General features: G+C 48.5%; 2 protein-coding genes across 2 annotated transcripts in view; one reads left to right on the top strand and one right to left on the bottom strand.

The window, feature by feature from the left end:
• Nucleotides 1–16,271, bottom strand: part of LOC120838860 — a 31,599-nt gene extending 15,328 nt beyond the window's left edge. The window contains exon 1 of the mRNA XM_040208963.1: nucleotides 16,202–16,271. Within this exon, the coding sequence (XP_040064897.1) occupies nucleotides 16,202–16,271 (70 nt within the window). The remainder of the gene's footprint in view (nucleotides 1–16,201) is intronic.
• Nucleotides 1–23,104, top strand: part of LOC8041177 (sarcoplasmic calcium-binding protein 1) — a 308,124-nt gene that overhangs the window by 107,571 nt on the left and 177,449 nt on the right. The gene's annotated exons all lie outside the window — the stretch shown is intronic.

Here is a 23,104-nt window from a genome sequence, read left to right as displayed (position 1 = left end):
AACAGTGCCGACGTTTGTTGCGAGAGACCAGATTGAAAAATTTATAGAAAAATAAATATAGGCGATATCAAAATGCTCTCCCGGAATATAGAAATAGGCATACAGAGGTACGTGATAGGGGAAAAATTAATCTTGTCAGACGATTTGTGTGGCTTCCTGAGCGAGGCGCAACTGCCCGAAAAACTCGTTCGGACTTAGTCGCCACAGCGAACAGTGCCGACGTTTGTTGCGAGAGACCAGATTGAAAAATTTATAGAAAAATAAATATAGGCGATATCAAAATGCTCTCCCGGAATATAGAAATAGGCATACAGAGGTACGTGATAGGGGAAAAATTAATCTTGTCAGACGATTTGTGTGGCTTCCTGAGCGAGGCGCAACTGCCCGAAAAACTCGTTCGGACTTAGCCGCCACAGCGAACAGTGCCGACGTTTGTTGCGAGAGACCAGATTGAAAAATTTATAGAAAAATAAATATAGGCGATATCAAAATGCTCTCCCGGAATATAGAAATAGGCATACAGAGGTACGTGATAGGGGAAAAATTAATCTTGTCAGACGATTTGTGTGGCTTCCTGAGCGAGGCGCAACTGCCCGAAAAACTCGTTCGGACTTAGTCGCCACAGCGAACAGTGCCGACGTTTGTTGCGAGAGACCAGATTGAAAAATTTATAGAAAAATAAATATAGGCGATATCAAAATGCTCTCCCGGAATATAGAAATAGGCATACAGAGGTACGTGATAGGGGAAAAATTAATCTTGTCAGACGATTTGTGTGGCTTCCTGAGCGAGGCGCAACTGCCCGAAAAACTCGTTCGGACTTAGCCGCCACAGCGAACAGTGCCGACGTTTGTTGCGAGAGACCAGATTGAAAAATTTATAGAAAAATAAATATAGGCGATATCAAAATGCTCTCCCGGAATATAGAAATAGGCATACAGAGGTACGTGATAGGGGAAAAATTAATCTTGTCAGACGATTTGTGTGGCTTCCTGAGCGAGGCGCAACTGCCCGAAAAACTCGTTCGGACTTAGTCGCCACAGCGAACAGTGCCGACGTTTGTTGCGAGAGACCAGATTGAAAAATTTATAGAAAAATAAATATAGGCGATATCAAAATGCTCTCCCGGAATATAGAAATAGGCATACAGAGGTACGTGATAGGGGAAAAATTAATCTTGTCAGACGATTTGTGTGGCTTCCTGAGCGAGGCGCAACTGCCCGAAAAACTCGTTCGGACTTAGTCGCCACAGCGAACAGTGCCGACGTTTGTTGCGAGAGACCAGATTGAAAAATTTATAGAAAAATAAATATAGGCGATATCAAAATGCTCTCCCGGAATATAGAAATAGGCATACAGAGGTACGTGATAGGGGAAAAATTAATCTTGTCAGACGATTTGTGTGGCTTCCTGAGCGAGGCGCAACTGCCCGAAAAACTCGTTCGGACTTAGCCGCCACAGCGAACAGTGCCGACGTTTGTTGCGAGAGACCAGATTGAAAAATTTATAGAAAAATAAATATAGGCGATATCAAAATGCTCTCCCGGAATATAGAAATAGGCATACAGAGGTACGTGATAGGGGAAAAATTAATCTTGTCAGACGATTTGTGTGGCTTCCTGAGCGAGGCGCAACTGCCCGAAAAACTCGTTCGGACTTAGTCGCCACAGCGAACAGTGCCGACGTTTGTTGCGAGAGACCAGATTGAAAAATTTATAGAAAAATAAATATAGGCGATATCAAAATGCTCTCCCGGAATATAGAAATAGGCATACAGAGGTACGTGATAGGGGAAAAATTAATCTTGTCAGACGATTTGTGTGGCTTCCTGAGCGAGGCGCAACTGCCCGAAAAACTCGTTCGGACTTAGTCGCCACAGCGAACAGTGCCGACGTTTGTTGCGAGAGACCAGATTGAAAAATTTATAGAAAAATAAATATAGGCGATATCAAAATGCTCTCCCGGAATATAGAAATAGGCATACAGAGGTACGTGATAGGGGAAAAATTAATCTTGTCAGACGATTTGTGTGGCTTCCTGAGCGAGGCGCAACTGCCCGAAAAACTCGTTCGGACTTAGTCGCCACAGCGAACAGTGCCGACGTTTGTTGCGAGAGACCAGATTGAAAAATTTATAGAAAAATAAATATAGGCGATATCAAAATGCTCTCCCGGAATATAGAAATAGGCATACAGAGGTACGTGATAGGGGAAAAATTAATCTTGTCAGACGATTTGTGTGGCTTCCTGAGCGAGGCGCAACTGCCCGAAAAACTCGTTCGGACTTAGTCGCCACAGCGAACAGTGCCGACGTTTGTTGCGAGAGACCAGATTGAAAACTTTATAGAAAAATAAATATAGGCGATATCAAAATGCTCTCCCGGAATATAGAAATAGGCATACAGAGGTACGTGATAGGGGAAAAATTAATCTTGTCAGACGATTTGTGTGGCTTCCTGAGCGAGGCGCAACTGCCCGAAAAACTCGTTCGGACTTAGCCGCCACAGCGAACAGTGCCGACGTTTGTTGCGAGAGACCAGATTGAAAAATTTATAGAAAAATAAATATAGGCGATATCAAAATGCTCTCCCGGAATATAGAAATAGGCATACAGAGGTACGTGATAGGGGAAAAATTAATCTTGTCAGACGATTTGTGTGGCTTCCTGAGCGAGGCGCAACTGCCCGAAAAACTCGTTCGGACTTAGTCGCCACAGCGAACAGTGCCGACGTTTGTTGCGAGAGACCAGATTGAAAAATTTATAGAAAAATAAATATAGGCGATATCAAAATGCTCTCCCGGAATATAGAAATAGGCATACAGAGGTACGTGATAGGGGAAAAATTAATCTTGTCAGACGATTTGTGTGGCTTCCTGAGCGAGGCGCAACTGCCCGAAAAACTCGTTCGGACTTAGCCGCCACAGCGAACAGTGCCGACGTTTGTTGCGAGAGACCAGATTGAAAAATTTATAGAAAAATAAATATAGGCGATATCAAAATGCTCTCCCGGAATATAGAAATAGGCATACAGAGGTACGTGATAGGGGAAAAATTAATCTTGTCAGACGATTTGTGTGGCTTCCTGAGCGAGGCGCAACTGCCCGAAAAACTCGTTCGGACTTAGTCGCCACAGCGAACAGTGCCGACGTTTGTTGCGAGAGACCAGATTGAAAAATTTATAGAAAAATAAATATAGGCGATATCAAAATGCTCTCCCGGAATATAGAAATAGGCATACAGAGGTACGTGATAGGGGAAAAATTAATCTTGTCAGACGATTTGTGTGGCTTCCTGAGCGAGGCGCAACTGCCCGAAAAACTCGTTCGGACTTAGCCGCCACAGCGAACAGTGCCGACGTTTGTTGCGAGAGACCAGATTGAAAAATTTATAGAAAACTAAATATAGGAGATATCAAAATGCTCTCCCGGAATATAGAAATAGGCATACAGAGGTACGTGAGAGAAGAAAAATTAATCTTGTCAGACAAGTTGTGTGGCTTCCTGAGCGAGGCGCAACTGCCCAAAAAACTCGTTCGGACTTAGCCGCCACAGCGAAGAGAGCCGACTTATTGTACAAGGGACGCGATTAAAAAAGGCACAGAAAAATTGTCTCCTGGAATGTGATGCTATACATACCGAGCTGTGCATGAAAATGCACAGCTCGGTATGTATAGCAATGCTTCTACACGTATTAAAGTTGAGGACGACGTATGGGACGACCTCTAGGACGACGTCGAGGGTGACATCTAGGACGACGTCTAGGACGACCTCAAGGACGTCATCTAGGAGGACGCGGAGGACGACCTCAACGACGACGTCTAGGATGATGTTGAGAACGACGCCTAGATGACGACGTCTAGGATGACGTCGAGAACGACGCCTAGATGACGACGTCTAGGACGATCTCAAGGACGTCATCTAGAAGGACGCGGAGGACGACCTCAACGACGACGTCTAGGATGACGTCGAGAACGACGCCTAGATGACGACGTCTAGGACGACGTCGAGAACGACGCCTAAAGGACGACGTCTGGGACGACCTCAAGGACAACTTCAAGACGATGCCTTGAGGACGACGTCTAGGACGACCTCAAAGTACCGGTTGACGACGTTAGACTTCAAAGCGTAATGTTAGACCTAACGTCAGGCCAGCGCATACCCGCGTCCCACCCTCACGTCAAACATCTGCGCGTACCGGTTGACGACGTTAGACCTCAAAGCGTGACGTTGTACCTAACGTTAGGCCTGACGTCGGTCCAGCGCATACCCGCCCCACCCCCTCCCCCTTACCACTGCGCCGCCAGCAGTTAGGCTGGCTCCTCGGCAAAGATGACCCCGTTGCTATGGAGCCACATGACGCGTCGCACCCAATGGGATTTTAGGTGACGTCTTTCCCCGGGTTCACTCCATGGGAATGCTTTCGCATTAATACATATTTAATCTATTGAAATAGTAAATATTGGCAAAAAGTTTTGAGCGGGAACTTCGTGCTGGCCGATCCATGTTTTCACGCTATTGCAGGCTCTCGATTATCACGGAAGTTTAGACCTCGATAACTCAAAATTGAACGTGAATTTCAAAATGCTCTCCTGGAATCAATTAAAGCTAAGATTAATAAAATAATCGTATTTCACCTCAAGTGTCTGTGGCGCCAAGATTTTCTTCCTGGTAAGTGAATGTCATGGTCTCTTTTTTTAATGGGGGTCTATGGGAACCGGTTCATTGATTCAGGAAGAAAATATAATGGTCGTGTGGCATTGAATTTTTTAAAATAGGCGGGCTAATAGGTCAATATTATAATCCTCCGAGTGCAAAAAAATTGGTGGGTTCTTTACTGAGTTACAAAAATATAATTGTTTTTGCCCATTGAGTTAAGCTGGGGCGCTGATGTGACTGCCAAGAGATGGCGCAAGTTGTAAGCAGCGGCGTGTCCCGGGTTCCTGGGGTTGCCCACAAATGAATCTGAGTACGAAGCAAACTTTTGGGGTCTCATAACTTCTGTCTGAAAATAGGCCATTTTTTTGTTATAGCTGATGCTAAAATATAGTCTGAAACACGTTTTGTTAAATTGCGGTTATCAAAATTTGTAAATGTTTTTTTTATTTTTTTTTATTATTATTTTTTTTTTTGCGTTGCTGCTAATATTGCCGCGCGCAAGGCTGAGAAAGCAACGTTCGGTCACAGTCCTCCAGAAAGTTCCCGTTTATTCATGTACCGTACGTAACTTCTATCATTTATCCCTGCTTTTGTTTTCTAGAAAGTGCGTGTTCATTCTCGCCCCGATCACGCGACGCTCGAACCGCTTTCGCCGAATCTTCGAGATAGCGGCGCACTCTAGATAAGAGGCCGCCCGCGACCTTGTCGAGTGAGTCTCGCCCCAGCGCTCGATTCTGCTGACACGCCGACTTCGACGCCCGCGACGCTCTGCTTTCTTCTGTTTCCTTCTTTATTTTTGGCACAAGTTCGCCACATTAAACTTTTATTTATTTCTGTTTATTTATTGTTTATTGGTCACCACCCGTGACATTTTGGTGGAGGTGCGGGGTACCGCATGCCCGTGCAGCGTTCCCCTCCCAGGACCCGCAGTGCAAGCCCGACTCCAAGCTCGCTGAGAAGACCACTCAGCGCGGAACCTGAAACTCGGACCAGCCGCCGCACCAAGGGAGAGGATCCGGAGTACGGTTTGCTGCTGGACAAACCCAAGCCGAAGAAGACGACGATGGACAACCAGTCGCAGGCCCCCGCCGCTCCTGCCGTCGTCTACCTACCCGTCGCTCCTCGGACACCGGCTCCGTTCCACGGCGAACTTCACGAAGACGTTGAAGATTGGATCGACCAATTCGAACGCGTCGCCCGCCACAATAGCTGGACCAACGAGCAACGGCTGCAAAACGTGTATTTCTCGCTCGAGGGGACTGCCAGAAGCTGGTACGAAAATCACGAGTCTTCATTGACATCCTGGGACATTTTCAAGAGCCAGCTGAAGGCGACATTTGTCAACCAGCACCGCCGAGAGAGAGCCGAAGACTTACTGCGTACCAGGACTCAAGGCCCCAACGAGAGCATCACCGGCTTCGTGGAGGATGTTCTCCGCCTAAGCGCCCGCGCCGATCCTCAGGCTACCGAGGAGAAGAAGCTGCACCACCTGATGAGGGGTGTGAAAAGCGAGATTTTCGGCGGTCTCATCCGGAATCCCCCAACAACAGTCGACGAGTTCATCACGGAGGCGACAAATATGGAACGGGCCTTGCTAGCCCGCGCCAGACACTACCAACGACACCCTGGCGTAACTACTCTAGCGACATCTGGATCCGACCTGGGCACCACCCTCCCCGACATCCGTGACCTTATCCGTGAAGCCGTCCGGGAGGAGTTGAAGAAGTTGCTACCTGCTGCCACAAGCCTGGATACGCCCTCAGTCGCCGAGATTGTCCGGGAAGAACTTCAGCAGGCGCTGCAGCCAGAAGTTCTCGCCAGCGCCGCTCCTGAACCACCGAAGCTGAGCTACGCCGCAGCTACCCGACGACCACCGCCCCCTGCTCACCCGTATACGGCGCCACCTCGACGTGAACCTCTAGCGCCGCAGTATTCACGACGCCATGAAGATCGGGCGTACGTCCGCCCAGAACAAGCTGCTCCACGAAAGACCGACGTGTGGAGGACGGCCGATCGACGCCCGTTGTGCTACCACTGCGGGGAGGCCGACCATATCTACCGTCGTTGTCCCTACCGGCAAATGGGCCTGCGTGGGTTCCACCCGAACGACCCACGCCCGAGGTACGGCGAACGCCCTCACGACATCGAGGAGTACCTCCGACGTTCCCCCTCCCCAGTGTCGTCACTCCGCCGTGAAGCCCGCTCCCCATCGCCACGACGTTCAGCCTCCCCAGCGCCACGATCCCGCCGAGAGAGCCTGTCTCCCCTGCGTCGTCGGGAAAACTGAGTGCGGCAACGCCTGGAGGTGACGTTGCCGAAAGCGACGGAAGCAAACAGCCTCCAAGAACGCCGGAGCGCTCCCACTCTCTCGACGCCCCGCATTGCACCGACGCGCCTGCAACGGTGTCCAACAACCTAAACGTTGTTATCGATGGCCAAAACGCATCGGCACTTGTTGACACCGGGGCAGACTACTCAGTATTGAGTGGGAGGCTCTCTCGCCACCTTCGAAAAGTCACGACGCCGTGGGATGGACCGCAGATACGAACCGCCGGAGGACACCTCATCACGCCTGTCGGAAGGTGCACCGCTCGCGTCGAAATTCACGGCGAGACGTGTCCTGTGAAATTCGTCATTCTACAAGACTGTTCCAGAGACGTCATTCTCGGCATGGACTTTTTGTGTGAATACGGCGCCATCATCGACCTTGGAGAAAACAGATTGACGCTGCGGACACCTGTTCCGCCTTCAGAGAAACTCCAAACTGCGTCAGCCGCCGTCCGAGTCGCTGCCGACCACGTGAATCTGCCGCCGCGATCAAGTGTTGTCGTACCTGTCGTGACCGATGCAGCTACCCGTAGCGAAGTTCTTCTGGAAGGTAACCTCCAGTTGCTCCTGGGAAGAGGAATAGGCGTCGCACGAGGAGTAGCTGAACTTCAGGATGGCCGCACTGTGGTCCTCGTGACGAACTTCCGGAATGAAACGCAACACCTCACGAAAGGTGCAGCCGTTGGCCACGTCGAGGATCTCCGGAACTCCGCCAAAATCGCCGCCATTACTGATGAATCCTCGCCACCTCAGCAAGACGGTACGTCGCCAGCGCAACTCGACGTCGACCCTAAGCTTCCGGACCCAAAACGACGGCAGCTGATGAACCTCCTCGCCGAATACCGTGACTGCTTTGCGACGTCGTCGAAGGTACGCCAAACAGCCGTTGCGAAGCACCGCATCATTACCGAGGACGACGCGCGCCCTGTACATCGATCACCGTACAGAGTCTCCGTTAAAGAAAGGGAGGTGATCCAGGAGCAAGTTCAAGAGATGCTGAACGACGACATAATCCAGCCATCAAGCAGTCCGTGGGCCTCTCCAGTCGTACTGGTTAAGAAGAAGGACGGAACGCTTCGGTTCTGCGTGGACTACCGGCAGCTGAACGCGGTGACGAAGAAAGACGTCTACCCACTCCCCCGAATCGACGACACGTTAGACCGGCTGCGCCACTCTCGATACTTCTCATCGATGGACCTGAAGAGCGGCTACTGGCAGATCGAAGTTGACGAACGGGACCGAGAGAAGACAGCTTTCGTCACGCCGGATGGGCTGTACGAGTTCAAGGTAATGCCCTTCGGACTATGTACGGCGCCAGCAACTTTCCAGCGTGTTATGGACACCGTACTGGCAGGACTGAAGTGGCAGAGCTGTCTGGTCTACCTCGATGACGTCGTGGTGTTTTCCAGCGACTTCGACGAGCACTTGCGACGACTCCGAGCTGTTCTTCAAGCCATACGGACCGCTGGACTCACCCTCAAGCCGGCAAAGTGTCGGTTCGCCTATGACGAACTGAAGTTTCTAGGTCACGTGGTTAGCAACAAAGGCGTGCGCCCAGACCCTGAGAAGACTCGCGCCGTCGCGTCATTTCCAGTGCCGACAGACAAAAAGGCCGTACGAAGATTCCTCGGACTTTGCGCCTACTATCGTCGCTTCGTTCGGGATTTCGCACGGATTTCCGCACCGCTCACAAACCTCACGAAGGACGCCGAGAGGTTCGAATGGGCCGAGGAACAGCAGCAGGCATTCGACGAGCTGAAGCGACGACTCCAGACGCCTCCGGTTCTTGGACATTTCGATCAGGATGCGGACACCGAGATTCACACTGACGCAAGTAACGCAGGACTTGGCGCGGTACTAGTTCAAGTACAAGAAGGCACCGAACGAGTCATCGCCTACGCAAGTCGGACACTGTCCAAGGCAGAGAGAAATTACTCCACGACTGAGAAAGAATGCCTTGCGGTCGTCTGGGCAATCACGAAGTTTCGTCCGTACTTGTACGGAAGCCCGTTCCGCGTAGTCACGGACCACCACTCGCTCTGCTGGCTTGCGAACCTCAAGGACCCGTCAGGACGCCTCGCTCGATGGAGCCTCCGGCTACAAGAGTTCAACATGACTGTGGTTTACAAGTCAGGACACAAGCACAGCGACGCTGACAGCCTGTCCAGGGCCCCTGTCGAAACACCTTCCGGCAGCAGCGACGACGATGATGACGAGTGCTTTCTAGGGGCAGTGAACACCGATGACATGGCACGACGTCAACGAGACGATCCGGAGCTGCGAGCCTTAATCGAGCACCTGGAAGGGCGCGGCGGTACCGTACCCCGTGTTTTCTCACGAGCCGTGCCGACCTTCACCATTCGGCAAGGTGTACTCTACAAAGAGAACTTCGGGAACAACAACTCGCCGTGGCTGCTGGTAATACCGACCGACCTTCGAGGGGAGATCTTTCAAGCATGTCACGACGACCCGACGTCCGGACACCTTGGATACAGCCGGACACTGGCCCGTATTCGTGAAAAGTATTACTGGCCCAAGCTCCCCAAGACCGTCCACCTGTACACACGATCATGCCACGAGTGCCAGCGACGCAAGAAACCTCCGACGAGGCCGGCCGGACTCTTGCAGCCTATTTCTCCTCCAACTGCACCCTTCCAGCAGATCGGAATGGATCTACTTGGTCCTTTTCCGCCTTCAACGTCGGGGAACCGCTGGATCATCGTCGCCACAGATTATCTCACGCGGTACGCCGAAACGAAAGCTCTTCCTTCGGGGACTGCTGTGGAAGTTTCCAAGTTTTTCATTGAGTCCATCGTCCTCCGGCACGGCGCTCCAGAAGTTCTGATTACAGATCGCGGATCATCGTTCATGGCACAACTGACACAAGAAATCCTCCGACTCAGTCACACCAGCCATCGTCGTACAACTGCGTACCACCCGCAGACCAACGGGCTGACGGAGCGACTCAACAAGACAATCGCCGATATGATCTCTATGTACGTCGACGTAGAGCACAAGACGTGGGACGAGGTGCTGCCCTACGTCACGTTCGCCTACAATACGGCGGTTCAAGAGACCACTGGATTCACCCCTTTCCAGCTGGTACATGGTCGGAAGGTAACGACCATGCTGGACGCCATGCTGCCCCATGAGCCATCTGACAACGAGAGCGACGACGCCCAGGCGGTTGCTCAACGCGCCGAAGAAGTTCGCCAGCTCGCCCGACTCCTGATTCAAGACCAGCAACGCGTCGACGCCGGCCGCTACAACCTTCGTCGCAGGGACGTCCACTTCCAGCCCGGAGATAGGGTGTGGGTATGGATGCCCATCCGTCGCCGCGGCCTCAGTGAGAAATTGCTGAAACGATACTTTGGACCCTACAAAGTACTTCGTCACCTCGGCGAGCTGAACTACGAGGTGATGCCCGACGGAACACGAACATCGTCACGCCGCCCACCACGACCTGAGGTCGTCCACGTCGTGCGCCTGAAGCCGTACTACGCTCGATAGGACTGTGGACCCTTTGTGCTCCAAAAGACTCTTTAGTTTATCGTTCTTTTTTTGTATTTTGATTTGTTTTACACTGCATCGGGGCGATGCACTTTTAAAGGGGGGAGTAATGCCGCGCGCAAGGCTGAGAAAGCAACGTTCGGTCACAGTCCTCCAGAAAGTTCCCGTTTATTCATGTACCGTACGTAACTTCTATCATTTATCCCTGCTTTTGTTTTCTAGAAAGTGCGTGTTCATTCTCGCCCCGATCACGCGACGCTCGAACCGCTTTCGCCGAATCTTCGAGATAGCGGCGCACTCTAGATAAGAGGCCGCCCGCGACCTTGTCGAGTGAGTCTCGCCCCAGCGCTCGATTCTGCTGACACGCCGACTTCGACGCCCGCGACGCTCTGCTTTCTTCTGTTTCCTTCTTTATTTTTGGCACAAGTTCGCCACATTAAACTTTTATTTATTTCTGTTTATTTATTGTTTATTGGTCACCACCCGTGACAATATGCCTTGTAGGCGGTCAAGGATTTGTCAAGCTGTACCATACAGCTTTTTTCCTTGATCGCCACCATCAACGTTCGATGAAAATAAAGTCATTATTATTATTATTATTATTAATAATAATAAAAACCGAAAAAGGAACGCCGAATTTAGAAATTATAAAAACTGAAAATGCCAAACCCTAGCTATATTATTTTTAGACCGTGCTGTTTTGTCGCGGTGCTGTTTTGACGCCGCTCTCTTCTGTCGCTGTGCCCTTTTGACGCTGTGCTGTTTTGTCGCTGTGCCGTTTTGTCGCTGTGCCGTTTTGACGCTGTGTTGTTTTGACGCCGTGCTGTTTTGGCATGTGCTCTTCTGTCGCTGTGCCGTTTTGACGCTTTGCTGTTTTGTCGCGTGCTATTTTGATGCGTGCTGTTTTGTCGCCGTGTTGTTTTGACGCTGTGCTGTTTCGACGCGTGCTGTTTTAACCGCGCTGTTTTGTTGCGTGCTGTTTTGTCGTGTGCTGTTCTGTCATGGTACCGGAGGAAGGACATAAAGTAAATCAAGTATTGCCAGGATTAATGTATGCAGACGACATTGTACTCATATCAGAAAGTCCTGAGACAATACAGGAACTGATTAGGATTCGCAGCAGGAAATTGGGCAATTTAGGACTAAAATTGAGTAGGGACAAGTCTGGTATAATAGTTTTCAACGATGAGAAGGGGGAGCCCCTGGAGATACAGGACACATGGATAGAACACGTAGCAAAGTACAAATATCTGGGAGTATGGTTAAGTGAAGGAAGACTGTATATAAAAGACCATGAAGGTATTGTGATAAAGAAGAGGAAACAAGATTCGGCTATCATGAAACACAGGGCACTATGGAACTATAATAGATATGAAGTCTTTAGGGGTGTATAGAAGGGAGTCATGGTGCCAGGACTGTCATTTGGGAATGCGGTATTGTGTATGAGGTCAGAAATCCATGCAGGTTTAGAGATACAGCAAAGGAGAGTGGGTAGGTTGGCATTGGGGGCACATGGGAATACACCAAATGAGAGAGTACAGGGGGATATGGATTGGGCATCTTTCGAGAGTGGAGAAGCGATCAGTACAGTAAACTTTGAACAAAGACTAGCTGAAATTGATGGTACACGGTGGGCAGCGGAAGTGTAGAAGTATCTATACATGAAAAGTCTAAACACTAAGTGGACAAACCGCACCCGCAAGCTGAGATGTAAATATATTCAACGAGATGGAGCCGATCAGAGCATATCAGAAGAAAAGGGAGTAAAGGAAACAGAGAGGAAATCGTGGGAAGAGACAAGGCAGGGGAAATCCGCTTTAGCAATATACAGGGCACAAAAACAAGAAACAAAGAAGGAACAGCTGTATGATTATTCAGTGGGGAGCTCTTTGTTGTTTGAAGCTAGAACGGAGGTGCTACGAACGAAAACGTATAGGGCTAAATTCCAGGAAGTAGACACTCTGTGAAACGCATGCAACCGTGAAAGAAAAACTATAGAACATGTAATTTTAAGGTGCACGGGGCTTCGTCCCACCCTCTTGGGGGGGAGGACGACTACGGATTCGGAGGGGGCAATGGGTTTTCCGGACATGGATGGACGAATGGATAGGGAAAGAATTGCGGTAACTAAGAGGAGATTGGAAGATTGGTGGAAGAGATCGAGGGAAGGATAAAAAAAAATACAAATAAAAATAAGCTATAAAATCAATTTAAAAGAGAGAGGGGTCTGTTATAACAAAATTCATACAAATTGAAAAAAAAAGAAGGCATGACGAAATGTTAGGCTCGGTGGCGCAAGCTGCCGCCCTTTACAAAGGGTATAGCCATTACCATCCATCCATCGTGACCTCATAGGGGTCACGTGACCCCCGCGAGGTCACGTGACCCTCGTGAGGCGACGGCGACGCCGCTCGGAGGGAGGAGAATACTTCATCTCACCTTAGCACGGACTAACTGCGAAGGCTGTGCAAGCACGAGCGGCTAGCTTCGAATGCCTTGACTGGAGCACTCGCTGCACGAGCGCTCGTGCAGCCGCCGAGGCTTCATCCAAAGCAACTAGCTTGGGCTTTTGGCACGCGCGGCTAACAATAGTCCATGCTAAGGTGAGACGAAGTATAGCAGACAGGATGAGGAGGTGAGGAGGAGGGAGGAAGGATATACCTTCCCCTCAGTACCCTCCTCCTCCTCCTCCTCAAGAGCTGCGCTGTAATCCGGCGTTACAGGGAGTTGTAAACGGCTTTCATTTTTTTTTTCTTGTAAAATTACAAAGCGCAGCTCCCTTTCTGTAAAAATTAGGGCCAAGAAACTTGTCCTGGTAAACGGAGGACGGCGACGCAGACGACCAAGTCGAGTTGCGGGACGCGTTTGGCGCGCGTATTGATAGATGGCGTCGGGAGCAGCGTCCGAAGCTGTAGCCGACCAGCGAAGGAAAGCAGACGACACGCAGACGAAATCTGTTATCAGCAAAAGCACCGTCGTTCTGCAAACGCGTTTTTTTTTTCTTACTTTAAGTTTTACTTTTATTCTCCGCATTAACTTTTAAACCAAAGGTACTTTAAAAACAGATTATGTTCATTTTAATAAACCACAGTGATTGTGAGCAGTCTCGATCAGGAGGTAGCGTCATCTATCAATATGAGCGCCAAACGCGCCCCGCCAGTAGACTTCGACGTCTGCGTCGCAGCCTGCCGTTCACCCTAACAAGATTCTTGGCCCTATTTTTTACAGAAAGGGAGCTACGCTTTCTGATTTTACAAGAAAAAACTGACCTGTGAAATACACCTTCGACGAAAAGTTTAGATTGCTGCGGGTAGGCGCCGATTTTTACGGTCCATTTTAGATCGAGCCGGGTAACTTGGGACACCCTATATAATTAAGTCACGCAATTTATTCCGGACTCAATTTCGGTTGTTGTGAACAAAAGTTTAATCGTAATTTTTCCCCACAAGCGGAAAGTGGTCTTCTCTTGCACACTTTTTCTTCATTACTATGCAGCTTCTTTTGCCTCTCATATCTTCTCTCTTTTCAAAATCACCCGGGTTTAAAAATTAAGTCTAGATATTCTTTGTCCCAAATGACTGGAACTGATCCCTAGGGCAGCGGTTGTCAAATGGGTGTCATTAAAGGCTTCTGGGGGTCCGCGAAGCCGTGTCTCATCAGTCAAGCCCGACAAGAAAAGTTGTCCTTTTTTTTAAGATTGAGAAGAAACGTTCCCATTTTTCGGGTGACTTTTCTCGTGTGTATGTAAATGAGGGAAGTTTACTTCAAACTTGCCCTTAGTTATATTCATTTATAAAATCATTACCATAATTAGCTTATACCCTTCCCTTCCACCACCACGAACGGGGTCCTCCCTCATCTCCGCCGATCCACAAGGGGTCCACGAATCATGAATGGTTGAGAACCCCTGCCCTAGGGATAGTCCTAAAAACGATAAGCAGCTTAGGAACAGCAGTTTTCTCGAGAGAAATATATGCTCAAGAGGACAGGTCTCAAGCTCCGGCCCGAATCAATGACGCAGATGACAACGTGCTACACTCCTTGTGTAGGGACGACTTCAAACCGGAAGGGTCATTTAACTTTCTTACCTTCCTTCTAATCGATCACGGGCGCTCGCGTCTGCCAACCAGCCAATCGCAGGCTTAATTCGCGGTGCACCTGCACGTGTATTCCCTCAGCGTGAAGATTTTGCGGCACATTACAGACCGAGTTTCATATTTATTACTCCTATATTTAGCGAGTCCTAATCTTTAAAACAAACTAGGTAGAGATGAGAATGACACGTGGCCGACTTTGGGGAGCGAAGCGAAGTATAACCCACAGCTCTTGACAAAACAAAACAAAAAAAAAAAAAAAAAAGCTCTTGAATTGATTTGGTTTGGGGGAGTCGGCGGACGGCCGAGGCTCGCACAAAAAGGCCTGCTAACAAAACTGCTCTCCCCAAGTCGGACATGCTATCCGAAAAAAACACCGGCACCGAAAAAACAACTCGTCCGAGCCGTCACCGACTCACCAATCGTTGTCATTCCACGCCGGGCGCCGCCATATTGTAAGAGAGAGAAAAAACAACAACCGAAAACGGGCGATGGCTCGTCGCTTACATACACTGGCTCTTGAGTTTTTTATGTCTGTGAGTCAATGGTGTAGTGCCTTTGCAATCGGCACAACATGCGTATTCGATGAATGACATTAATAATTGTTACGCACGTGGAACTCGCGACATCTCTATATTTCTCAAAAATGTCTTCGCCTGCTAAGGGCTGTCCCCAACAAATTCACGGGATTTTTCCGCCTCAAATAGAATCTGAACGGTTCGAAGCAGATGCTAGTGGTTCGAACCAGATGCCAGAGTTTCAGCACTAACCGTCGATTGCTTAAAAAGCAAAAAAAAAAAAAAGAAATTTTTGAATGTAAAAATGACGGTTGTCCGAGCTCTGAAGTACATGGAGGTCTTTGAAGACAATTACCAGAAACGAGTGAAAATGGACATTGTTTTGCAATTGAAATTTCCAGAAAATCGCACAGCAATTATGAATAAGGTAACGGTTAGTGCTGAAACCTTGACATCTGGTTCGGACTGCTAGCGCTACCTTTGGGCGAAAAATGAGCGTTTGTTATGGCGAATTTATTTTAGCGGTAAAAAAACAAACAAAAAAAATACATTGTAATGTTTGTGTGTGTGTGGGGGGGGGGGGGGTGCATGCTGTACTTTGTCAGAAAAGGGAGCAAGGAGGAACTCAAATTGGATGAGCAGGACGCGGATTTCTGGCAAACTCTTTCGCTCTCTAAAACACAAATTTATCGCGAATAATTTTTTTGGGGGTTATATCACGAGCTCCTTAACCGTCGAGTAAATAAAATAGCACCGACGTGGGGGTTATCAATGGCCCATGAAACACTATCGCGATACAAATGTATCGCGATAGTGTTTCAGACATACACTATGTATCCATATTTCACTATCGCGATACGATTGTTCGTGTGTGTGTTGTATTTTTAAATCGAAATACATTTTTTGGTGTATTCCTGGTATCGCGATGCTATTAGGGGCCGACACATTTCGTTACTATTGTGATTTAATCTTGGACCTCCATAAAGAAAGTGAAGACTAAGCTTCATCAGAGACGGGTTGTAATAATAATGCTGTGTGTTTGTTTATACAGCCGGAAGTTAGTCCGCCTTAGTGGGCGTCTGGTGTATCAGCCCACCTTTCACGAAGTAGACAGACTCCTGTTGTTCGGCGTTCGGCACACTGCCAGGTCGTTCAAACTGCTCCATCGCACGCCGCTTGCGTGAGTTTACGAGGACGCAATGAATAGGCAACGAGACCTCGGGGTCCCTCCGCACTTTCCGAGCAGCCGTGCCGCTCATCCGCATGAGCGTCATCGGGGCTGGAACCAGGGCTGCCTTTCGAGAAATCCGGACACGCGAAAATGCCCGTCGAGATCGCGAAACGCCACTGTGGCCGGGTGCATGAAAGAGGCCCATTAGGCTCGGGCCACGCCTGCTCCAACTCCGGTTTCAGCCCGGGGCCGGGTTAAGTCTCCTCCGCGAGCACGTAGGTTCTCGAGCCGCGAGAGGCCGTCTTCTCGGCGTCCTCCTAGCGTGTTCAAAGGCGCCGTGAAATTGCGGCGAGACCCTGCTTGAGCTGCCTTATTATTCCATTACGCCTTTCCCGCTTGGCTTAATATACAATTTGGCCGTTGCGATGCCGCATCTTGGATTGCATAACCGGTGGTCAGCCGTCGGACAAAAAAGAACGAATATCCGAGCTCTCGGGCGAAGCACGCAATCGCTGACGCAAGTGTTTCGCGCGTTACGCAAGAGCTCTGCTCAAGAGTAAAGTCCCTCTATACTGGAAAAGTAGCGACAACCTTTGATCACGCCGCCGAGCTCAGCGGTAGGCCGGTGTGTGGCACGTGACCTTCTCCTAGCGCTCAGCCCCTTTGGCAGCCATGAAGGATCCAGCCAGCAAATTCTCCCGTGTCTCGTGTGTCCCGTCGCCAGCTGCGCCGCAAGCTACGCCGGACTCGCGTTGCGTCGGACAGATCCGGACTTGCTTAGACGTTCGGGCCAGTTTTGCTGTTGTCGTTGGTCGTGTAGCTTTTCGTTTCTTTTTGTAGCTGGACGTCCGTTTCGCATTTCGCCACGGATTGCGTTGTCGAACGGCCGGGGAAGGACGGGAGGCACTCACTTGATCGAATGACGTTTTAGCGAACGTCCACGTTTCACCGAATGACACTTTAGCAAATAGTCGGACGCCGCGAAGCGGCGTTTTTGGGTGAGCCAAATGGGTTCACATTTTTGTAATGAGTTGCCGTATATATTAGTGTTGTATACATAAATTTCAGATGAGGCTTTTTTGTAATAATGCTTCTGTGAACTGTCTTTGTTGTTAAAACTGGCTAGAGTGAGACCTTCTTTATAATTTTATGTTTTGCCTGTTAGATTTGTGTAGTGGCTCCTTCTAATAATTTTTCATCTATTGTCTTTGTTGTAAAAAGTATATCTGAGCATGTTTATAAGTGCTTCCATTCACTGCTGTCTTGGCTATGGTAGTCTGTGGTAATTTGAAAATAAATATATGCCACATATTTTAATCTCGAGTCAGTTGCCTTTTCTCTGCAATTTTTTTTCCCCATTCTGGTAATGACCAAAACCAAAGTTGGATATTTTTACTTTTAGTAAATATAAAGGAGGCAAAACTTGTAAACTGTGATGCTATGTAATACATCATATGAATAATCTGTCAAGATCTTTTTTTTTATTTTTTTACGTAGCTTCTGCAGATTATGTACTTAAAAAAATTGCTTGAAGTTACGGTACAATCAAAGGAACACTAGTTTCCAACGATATTGCAGTAGTATGGTCAGCCGACACCGCCGATTCGTAAGTACAGAAGGGCTTTACAGATCGGAATACAGTAGCACTGCATCAAAGTGAACCGTACCCCCCCCCTCCCCCCAACCCCCCTCAAAAAAAAAAAAAAAAGGAAACGAATATGAAGAGCGACGAGTGACAAACTAGCCCTGCTATACATGCAGTCACCCGAATTTCGTAAGGCCCCGGTCGAAATTAGATCGACAGTAATGATCGCAATAGTCCGGCGTCCTCGGTAGCTCATGCATGTTTATCTACGGTGTGATTGCTATAGCGTTTCAAGCTCTTTTTAGCGCGGAGGCAGCAGCAATTGCAATTCGCGCTTGTAGTCGTTAAGCTCGTGGAAGACTGCAAGATCTAGAAATTTTCGCGATTATGTGGGGCCGAATATTATGAAGGCAATCTTACGTATTTAATCACTGACAATGACGGTGCTTACAACAATCGTGAGAACCATATCGTTGCATTGTTACTCGTGGAAAAAAAGCTGTGTTCTATTTTCTATGTACTCAGTTCTGTGAGCTTTATCCGAAGGTTGAAAACGTTGCCGTCACGTTTAACTCATTCTTTCTTGGTGTTTAACACTTGCTTGGCACTATGCAATGTAAGAATGCATCAGAAACCTGCACTTTCAAATACGCAACGCGAAAGATTGTGCGCTCTGAATGCGCAGAGGGGACACGGCCGTCGTCTGCTAGTTCTCCTTCTTGGTACCCCCTAGGCGGCGCGCGCGGCGCCAAAAGGAGAGAAAGAGAGAAACGTAAAGGGTGAGGAGGAAAGATGGCGCTACCTTTCCAGTATAGAGGGGCCTTACTCAAGAGGCGCTGCCAGCGCCAGCCTGCGGCGGCCACCGGGTTGCTCGCTCCGAGAGCGCCGGGGAACGGGCAACACGGCTCCCGTAGAGGGGCGGGCAAGTCGACGTTTCTCTGAAACCGATGGAATTGATTGGAAAAATCCATCGGTTCAACTGCTCGTGCAGATCTTTGAGAACGTGGGAAATTTCGAGAGCTATACACTGCTCACTTGATCTGGTATTAAAAATATAGTATTTCCTCGTCTACGTGGTTGTACTATAAGTCGTATATAGCTAATTCAAACTTTTTAGGTGGGAGCGGCTGACATGCTAAAAGGCAACCTTGCGACTGACCGGAATCTTGACTTATAATTGAAATCCGGCGGCAAAAGGTATATTTCAATAATTATTTATTTGGCGCGTTTCTTAGCTTGGTACTGCAATACAGAATAAAATAAAGGCAAAGATGTGCGCAAAAGAAACAAACTCGAAGAGCCTAGCTTGGCAACAACATAACCGAAAACTGAAGCTTATAAATTTTAACGCCCGAAGTATTGTAAGTAAAATCGAAAAACTAGAACATGACCCACATGTATTGACCTATATGTGTTGATAATAACCGAAACATGGCTTCATCCCGATATAAATAGTTCCAAGATAGTACCACCTTAATATTCAGTTATACGTAAGCACCGGGAATAGAGGGGAGGGAGCGTTGCAATACCAATTAAGAAAGGAATTAAGTATACTGTCTTTGATGAACTTCCAGATCCAGAGTCTGTTTGGTGCAAGTTAAGTTTCGGTTCGACTCGGTTTTAGATGGACGCCGTTTACTGTAAATTACACGCTGCTATCCATGTTCTAGAAGCAATGAATGATTTCATATTAAACGCGCGAACAACCGTGCCAAATTAATTATTCCAGGTGACTTGCCAAATATAAACTTGTGCGAAGAGACGTTAAGTAATAGTGATGGCCAACACGTCGAACTTTTTATGAGCCGGCATGGAACAAATTTTGACAGAAGCTAGTAAAATGGACGAGAAGGGAACATCCAATACTCTACTTAATATTCCTTAACGCCACTGATCTTAAATACAATGCGTACACTCATGAAGGCATCTCGGATCATAAATTGGTCTTTCTGTCTTGTTCCGTAACTTATCGTAAAAATAAACATGATGTTAACAAGGTTGTTATTAAGGACTATTTGCATAGTGAGCCAGTAATAGATTATCTCGAGACGTCACTGGATGGATTCGCGAAACACAGACACCAACAAGTTGTGGAACTGTTTCAAGGCAATAGTAGCGTACTGCTAGGACAACTTTATACCAGACTTGTGCCTATCTCAAATACTCTACTCAAGATACTGTGTTTCAAATACTTTTTCAAGTATCTTGGTATCTTCCAAATCCCTTTCATCGAGAGTATTTGATACTCTATTTTAGTTACAATTCCGAGTATCTTGTATTCATTATTTCAAATACATTTGTGACATTCCACCATTTTCCGTGTTTTTAGGTAAGAAGTGGCATAGGCGTGGCACGAGCAAACGTAAACATTTTTTTCGAGCAACCAAATCCTCTTGCTAGCTCCGATAAGCTACGATGACTAAAATTAAGCTCGTGAAAACATCGCTTTTGTGCCGATTGTGACTCATATTTCACAACAAAGTTCGTACAATGAAGTTTTTTCCCTCGCCCTACCAAAGGTGCCTTTCGTTTCCATAGAGTTTTCGCAAAAAAAAAACCTTAAAACAAAAGGTGTGGTTTTACAGAAGCAAATATGCCACCCTGAGTCGCAACGCAGACCGGGAAACGACCTACGACAACAATGCAAACTTGAGTGTCAAGAAAATAACACAAAAAAAATGAGAAGTGGACACAAAACAAAAAGACATTTTTTGCTTTTTGTACACTTTACCCCGCTAGGGCAAAACGTCGGAGTTTTCTTTAATTTTTTTTCTTTTTCTCGTCTGTCCGTCATTTATTGCTCTCTCGAACACTGTCGGTAAGCGAACATTCATAAGCAGAGAACAGTACAGGAAACGAACTACGAGCTGGAATAGCTCTCAAATTTTCAACTAAGCGTCTCCCAACGTTATGTGACTTTCTGAAAGCAACCTAATAGAAAAAGGTGCGACGACTGCCGTGGCTAATATGTGGGTTCTCTTTGTTATCCATTCACTCATATTCGTATCCAAAGTTCGTTTATAGTGAACTCCCATTTAGGGAATATGGATTGTAGTTAAACGATGCGTCTAAGGTGCGCCGCAGGACGTGATATTAAGTGATGATATTAAGTGACTCACCTACAAGACCGGCACCAATGCAACAGCGGCTTCAGAGGGCTCGGTAGCACCGTTCCATGCAGGATGGTTAATCCTTTCTGGTTGTTCACGCAGATTTTGTTGTGGCAGTCATCATCTACAACGCCGCATGGAACAAGACACCATGACTTTGCAATCCCGAGGAAGATCGGATATCACGGCTTTCGAGAAGTGAATTCTTCGGCGATACCTGGCTCATCGGCTTATCTGAGGATTGAAGGCCGCGTAAACCAGCGCACGGCACCAGAGCGACACTTGGCCCTGGATCACCCTTTCCACACGCTGGCGACGGGGGCGACATCTACTCACCTACAAGACCGGGACCAATGCAACAGTGGCTTCAGAGGGCTCGGTAGCACCGTTCCATGCAGGATGGTTAATCCTTTGTGGTTGTTCACGCAGATTTTGTTGTGGCAGTCATCATCTACAACGCCGCATGGAACAAAACACCATGACTTTGCAAGCTCGAGGAAGATCGGATATCACGGCTTTCGAGAAGTGAATTCTTCGCCGATTCCTGGCTCATCGGCTTATCTGAGGATTCAAGACCGCGTAAACCAGCGCACGGCCCCAGAGCGACACCTGGCCCTGGATCACCCTTTCCACACGCTGGCGACGGGGGCGACATCTACTCACCTACAAGACCGGCACCAATGCAACAGCTGCTTCAGAGGGCTCGGTAGCACCGTTCCAAGCAGAATGGTTAATCCTTTCTGGTTGTTCACGCAGATTTTGTTGTGGCAGTCATCATCTACAACGCCGCATGGAACAAGACACCATGACTTTGCAATCCCGAGGAAGATCGGATATCACGGCTTTCGAGAAGTGAATTCTTCGGCGATACCTGGCTCATCGGCTTATCTGAGGATTGAAGGCCGCGTAAACCAGCGCACGGCACCAGAGCGACACTTGGCCCTGGATCACCCTTTCCACACGCTGGCGACGGGGGCGACATCTACTCACCTACAAGACCGGCACCAATGCAACAGTGGCTTCAGAGGGCTCGGTAGCACCGTTCCATGCAGGATGGTTAATCCTTTGTGGTTGTTCACGCAGATTTTGTTGTGGCAGTCATCATCTACAACGCCGCATGGAACAAAACACCATGACTTTGCAATCCCGAGGAAGATCGGATATCACGGCTTTCGAGAAGTGAATTCTTCGGCGATACCTGGCTCATCGGCTTATCTGAGGATTGAAGGCCGCGTAAACCAGCGCACGGCCCCAGAGCGACACCTGGCCCTGGATCACCCTTTCCACACGCTGGCGACGGGGGCGACATCTACTCACCTACAAGACTGGCACCAATGCAACAGTGGCTTCAGAGGGCTCGGTAGCACCGTTCCAAGCAGAATGGTTAATCCTTTGTGGTTGTTCACGCAGATTTTGTTGTGGCAGTCATCATCTACAACGCCGCATGGAACAAGACACCATGACTTTGCAATCCCGATAAAGATCGGATATCACGGCTTTCGAGAAGTGAATTCTTCGCCGACTCCTGGCTCATCGGCTTATCTGAGGATTCAAGACCGCGTAAACCAGCGCACGGCCCCAGAGCGACACCTGGCCCTGGATCACCCTTTCCACACGCTGGCGACGGGGGCGACATCTACTCACCTACAAGACTGGCACCAATGCAACAGTGGCTTCAGAGGGCTCGGTAGCACCGTTCCAAGCAGAATGGTTAATCCTTTGTGGTTGTTCACGCAGATTTTGTTGTGGCAGTCATCATCTACAACGCCGCATGGAACAAGACACCATGACTTTGCAATCCCGATAAAGATCGGATATCACGGCTTTCGAGAAGTGAATTCTTCGGCGATACCTCGCTCATCGGCTTATCTGAGGATTGAAGGCCACGTAAACCAGCGCACGGCCCCAGAGCGACACTTGGCCCTGGATCACCCTTTCCACACGCTGGCGACGGGGGCGACATCTACTCACCTACAAGACCGGCACCAATGCAACAGTGGCTTCAGAGGGCTCGGTAGCACCGTTCCATGCAGGATGGTTAATCCTTTGTGGTTGTTCACGCAGATTTTGTTGTGGCAGTCATCATCTACAACGCCGCATGGAACAAAACACCATGACTTTGCAAGCTCGAGG

This window comes from Ixodes scapularis, unplaced genomic scaffold (genome assembly GCF_016920785.2).
Source record: "Ixodes scapularis isolate PalLabHiFi unplaced genomic scaffold, ASM1692078v2 PGA_scaffold2__306_contigs__length_199485367, whole genome shotgun sequence".
Taxonomy (NCBI): domain Eukaryota; kingdom Metazoa; phylum Arthropoda; class Arachnida; order Ixodida; family Ixodidae; genus Ixodes; species Ixodes scapularis.
Note: the sequence above shows the minus strand (reverse complement) of the source record. Positions and strands in the feature narration are given on the sequence as shown.